The following is a 5734-nucleotide window of genomic DNA, read 5'->3' on the forward strand; positions in this document are numbered from 1 at the left end:
CAGGGCGGGTTCCAGCAGTGTGACCAGGCTGTGTCCCGCAGGTACCTGATCCGCTCCGACCCGCTGGCCCACGTGGCCAACGACGGCCACAGCCGCAAGAGCAGCTGCAGCAACAAGCTGGGCTCCGGCAACCCCGAAACGCGCGACGAGACCCAGCTGTGAGCAGCCCCCGTGCCCCGCGTCCCTCCGGGCCGAGGCTCCGGGACAGGCGGGGAAGGAGAGGACGGCCCGGCCGGAGGGGAAGGCGGCTGCTGCCCGCGGTGCCCCGGAGAAAGGCGATGCCCAGCCTGGCTCTGCGCCGCGGGAGGGATGCCCGGAGCCCCGGGAGGGGCGGCACAGCCGGACACACCCGCAGCCGGTGGCCGTGCGCCCCGCGGATTTTAACTTTTTATACCGATACCGCAACTAGTGAGAAAGTCTTCACTGGTGCTGGTGGGACGTGGCGGAGCCCAGACGCCGATGGCCCTGGGGGAGCAGGGCTGTGTTTGATACCGCCCCGGATGGTGCAGGTTGGTTGCATTTATGGGGCTGGTCAAGGCGAGAGTAAAACTGCACCGAAACCCTGCTCCTCTTCCTCCTCCTCCTTCACCAGGTGTCCCCCAGGGTACCCAAACTTCTGCTCTTTCACCCAACTCATGTTCTTCATCCTCTGCTGGGTTCCTGTTCCGGGTGTCCGCACCCGGAGCTGCGCCAGGCACTGGGAAAGGACCCTCAGGTGGCCGTGGGACAGTCGGGGTGGATGGGACACGGTGGTGCAGCCCCCACGGTGCCATGGCAGGGGCTGCTCTGCCCCCAGCGCCTCGTGGCATCTCACAAACCAAAACACGCCAAGCCCAGGGGGCTGAAAGCCCGGCCACCCCTGTGGCAGTGCCTCTGAGCCCCTGGGTTTGTGTCCCCCCTTGCTGCTGCTGGAGCTGAGCTGCCTGGGGGATTCGGGGATCTCAGTCCTGGGGTTGGATGGGCTGGGCTGGCCAGGGCCACACACCCTTGGATGTGGTGGTTTGGTGTCTCCACTCGGCCCTTTCCCCTCCGGCCAGGGGCAGTCTGGGCTCTGTCCTGGCCATGGCCTGCTGTCCTTCCCCTCCCCGCGGTCACGGGTCGGTCACACCGTTAAGGCAGCGGGTTCTGCCTGTCCCCCCGTCCACCACGGCCCCCTGGCAGCCCCAGCCAGCCCTGCTGGGCTCTGTCCCCCCTGTGCCCATGGCTTCCCCTGCAGCAGAGGTGCATGAAGGTCCCCCCGGCCCCACAGGGACCTGGCGCTGCCACAAACACCAGATGTGTTTTCCATCTACTTTTGCACATTCTACAACGTCGATGTGGAAAGGGTTTATTTGACTGCCAAGTGAATAACTGAGTTGTTAACTTGATACACTCTTGTGTTCATATCTTACAATTCCAATGTGATTTTTTTTTTTTTTAGCAAGGAACTTGTAAAGCACAACATGGCCATGAAATCCATCAGCTTCCTGCTCTCGCTGCCAGCTGAATGGTTTTATTGCCATTAACATTCACTATTTGCTCCCCATGACACCCCCAATCAATGTTTACAAAGAAAAAAAAGAAAACAAGCCAAAACCTGTTTAAAATGAGTTTTAAACAGCTGGGGAGATGCCCCAGCCTATGGGGATGTACTGCCCATCCTGCCCGTGGCCCTGAGGGAGACTTGGAGATGCCCAGGGTATCTATGCCAAGGCTTGAAGGTGTTGAGAGAGCCCTGCTGTGCCTGGATGAGGTTTGGGGTCCATCTTTAATTTTTTTTTATTGTTGTTTTTTCCTGAAGTGCCAGGCAGGAGACCCTGAGTGGTGGCACATCCCAGGCTTGGGGAGGTACCACAGGTAAAAGCAATGAGTGCACTCCTCCCGCCCCACTGAGCTGAGGGCACAAACAGAACTGTCTTTAAAGCTTTTTAGGGTTGTTTTGATGGATTTTTAATGCTTAATTTTGTATCTGTTTGGTTAAGGCAGGCCCATGTTTTATTTATTTCTGTTTGTAGCTTCACACATCAAATCTGTCATTTCAAATGGCAAAAAGAAGTTGGAGGTTAAAAAGTGGGTGTGGTTGAAGTACAAAAGGACATGTGGGCTCTGTGTAAGTGTCTGCATTTCAGATGGATCATTTTCCAAACCCCACTTTGCTTTCAAGGGAGAGTGGAACAAAGCAGTGGTACAGGTTAACAAAAAAAACCCAAACCAGCAAACAAACAAAAGCCCAGACCCCAACTTCAACAAAAGGTGTGATTAGTTGCGTGTATTTACTGAGAACATACACTTTTTATGATTTTTTGTTTGTTTGGCTGTGAGCTGTGTGTACGAGCATAAGGAAGTGAGTGCAGCTCCTCAGCTCAACCTTCCCCTGGCAAGAAAATTAAATTTCTTTTGAAAACCCTTAAATTACTTAAAATTTCACCCCCCAGCCCTGAGCAGCCAGGTCAGCCACGTGGCCAAATCCAGGGTCCATGTTCCAGAGGCTCCACTGGCCGTGGTGTTGGGTCCCTCCTTCCTCGGTGGGCACGCACAGTTCCTTCTGCCCCTAATCCCAGGGAGAAAATGATCCCAAGAGGAAACCACACGCCAAAAGGACTGAAGCCTCTGTGTGGTTTGTGATCCTATCAAAAAGCCCTCAATAGTCCTGTACTTTGACGATGCTTCTGTTTGTTCAGTGTATAAATCCCCGCATTTGAAGCGGAAGCTCCGTGTACAAACCCTCGGCATTCCTGCTCTGGTGTAAATTTCCAGCCGTCCTTCCCACGGGATGGGGAAAACCCTGTAAATACTCACCTGTGGGCAATGCAAGTCTGAGACCCAAGGGTTCATTTTTCTAATTCCTTAGCCTCAGTTACAATACTAATGTAAAAACAAAAGCAGTTTATTTTTCTAATGGTCCTGCCAACGTCGATGCAGCGACAAAGAGTTGTTCCTGCCGCTGAAAGGGCCCACGGGGAGAGGGGCACAAGGAGCTTCCATGGCAAGAGGAGAATGGCTGTTGCTCCCAACCATGGAAAAATCCCATTTTCTGGAGGAAATAGTTGTGTTCCAATGCAGAGACCTGGCAGGCCCTGGGGGATGCAGAAACGAGGACAGCTGGGATATTTTGGGGTTTTCCAGCAACGGCTCCGGTGCATGTTCCGTGTCCACTAACAGTTTGATACGCTCAATATGGACCGAATCCATATAGTCTGCATTAAACTCAACTACTCAAACCAATGTTATGAGTATATTTATTTCCTGTTATACCCCTTTTTATTTAATCTCTATAGAACAGGACCTTTTTATTCCAAGCTCAGCTCCTGCATGGATTTTTATCAGCAACAGCACCTCCCGTCTTTCCTCTCGGAGACCGAATTCCGGGAGCTGCTCTGCTGGGATGCAGCCAGCCAAGGGGAGAGGGTTTTGTACAATTCTTGTGAAGATGCTTCACATTTCTGTAAAGATAAATGAAAATAAAAGAGCTGCATGCAGCAACAGGAGACACTGCTGTCTGATTTTTCTTTTTTCCTGGGAGTCTGTTTTAAAGTCCATGGAAAGATGAGGCTTTAGCCGAGGCTCAAGGCAGCTCTTCCCAACTTTATTTTTTAGCTTCAACTTTTCAAACTCTTTGTGCCTGGATGCACAAAGGGCCTGGTGGGGTATGGGAGCTTTTAAAGGTCATTTGATTTACTCATTTAATCCTACTTTCTATGATTTAATGAATGCATTAAATTTTGTGGGTATTTAAGGGGTTTTTTTTCTTAAACTGATGTTTAGCTAGGATTCAGTACATGTTCTTCATGTCAAAATTTGTCACTGGCTCCAAAGTTTCCAAGATTTTCAGGAAAAATCCCAACATTTCTAGAGCATTGTAGATGTTGTAACTTGGAGATCAAATGCTGGTAAGCAGAGGTTGTTTTTATTAAGCATTTTAAGCAAATACTGTAAAAATCTGTTTATTTAAAATCGTACAGAAGGACACAAAAATATCCCTTAAATAGGGAAGATAACTCTGGGATGAACACACACATGAGGAAACTAGAAGTAAAAGGCCAGCAGGAAGCCAAGTCCCTGCTAAATTACTTTTTAATTATTGGCTTTAAGCCAGACAAATCTGTACATGGAGAACAAAATCCTCTGATTTTCCAGGACATGCAAGTTGCAATGATTACACCCAAAATAAGGTAATTTTATCACCACCACGAGCAGCTCTCACTATATGAAAACCCTTCCAAGGCTGCAGAACAGGATCTAATGCTCTGTGCAAGTGGATTTCAGCACTTCCCAGCAGTGGATTCTTCACCTTTTCCTCTTGTTCCACCTTCCACAGCAGCAGATGCAGAAAAGAAGAGGAAATAACACTGCAAAATGAACCAAAATTCGTTTAAATCTTTGCCCCAGTTGAGAAAAATCAGCTTCTAACACTGCCAACTCCTTGCAGCAGAGAAAAGATATCCAGAGCACTAAAATATACATGAAAAATAACGGGGTTGGTGTGGCTGGGAAACAAAAAGGAAACCAAATCCGGGAAGGATTTTTTATTTTGCTGTAAATTTATAGTTATCCCCTGGAAGACAGAGTCAAAAGAAAGAGGTTTTCCTTTGCTGGGATTTCCAGGTAATGCCACGGTAATTTGGGGAGGTTTATGGGCTTCCAACCATTCTTCCAAGTGCCTCATTTGAATTTTAACAAATGCTGGATATTGAATATTTCATCATCCCTGCTGCACACATCAGTTTAAGAGGTTATTTTTTCCCCCACTGCAATAAATACATTATTTCTGAACAAGTTCAGAGGGATGGATGAGAAAACTGTGACAGGATTTCAGCACCAAGATAAAAGTGAATTTATATTTAGCACAGACAAGCAAATTCAATCCACCCTGTAATCTTCACAAGAGGAACGTGCCCGTGCTCAGCACTTGGAGGGCCAGGCTGGGGAAGGAAGGGACATAAAATTCCAGTTCTGGAATGGCATTTTCCTTAAAAATTTGGGTTATTTTTCTTCAAAGAAGAGCTGAACTTACCACTTGGAGCAGAAGAGTAAAAATCCACCTTTTCATAGCCCCACTGGAAGCTTGAGATCTTCAAACCCTCTAAGACCAAACCAAGCCTCAACAAACCTGCAACAGAAAGCTCAGGGAAATATTTTGTGTGTAGAATAATAAAATTTTCAAAAAAACCAATTATTTTTTACTTACAAATGGTAAGGGAAGTCCAATGTCTGAGTGGTGACCTGGAATTAATTGTAAAATTTTCAATGCACTGTGGAAAATACACTTCATTTTAGTGGGCCATATGAATATTCCAATTTTGAACTGGCCTGAAGAATTCTTATATGAAGTTTCATTTATGTGAAGCAGCCAGAGAACCCAACCCCCAAAATACTCCCCAGATTTCTTCAGTTCTGCACAGGAGCAGCAGCAAAAATGGTACCAAATCTCCCCAGATCTTCTTTCTGGAGTGATGTCCTTGGAGAATCCCAGCACAGCCTCATCCCAAGGGTGTTTGGCACGTCCTGACCCCCAAACCCACTGTCAAAATCAGACCCTGCCCTCAACCACCCCCCTCAGGCACCTGCCTCTCCTTCATCTGCTGAAAAGTAATTACATTTAACCCCCTAATTAACTGCAAGCCACTTAATTGGATAAGCAGAGCACGGATAACAGCTTAGCACACATCCATAGGGACAGCTCCATTCCAGGGGTGGGAGCAGCAGGGACCAAATTCCCAGGACAGTCAGCTCAGAGTGAACAGGAGACACCTCA

The 5734-nt window shown here is 48.2% G+C and overlaps 1 protein-coding gene across 14 annotated transcripts in view; it reads left to right on the plus strand.

Annotated features, from left to right (window-relative positions):
- KCNT1 (potassium sodium-activated channel subfamily T member 1) overlaps positions 1 to 3469 on the plus strand; it is a 77405-nt gene extending 73936 nt beyond the window's left edge. For 13 of the 14 annotated variants that reach the window (XM_039561961.1, XM_039561964.1, XM_039561962.1 and 10 more), the window contains one exon: positions 42 to 3469. In XM_039561961.1, the coding sequence (XP_039417895.1) occupies positions 42 to 162 (121 nt within the window). In that variant the 3' untranslated portion in view covers positions 163 to 3469. The remainder of the gene's footprint in view (positions 1 to 41) is intronic. The other variant, XM_039561973.1, reaches the window with a different exon arrangement.
- The last annotated feature ends 2265 nt before the right edge of the window (positions 3470 to 5734 follow it).

Source organism: Corvus cornix, chromosome 17, assembly GCF_000738735.6.
Source record: "Corvus cornix cornix isolate S_Up_H32 chromosome 17, ASM73873v5, whole genome shotgun sequence".
Lineage (NCBI taxonomy): Eukaryota > Metazoa > Chordata > Aves > Passeriformes > Corvidae > Corvus > Corvus cornix.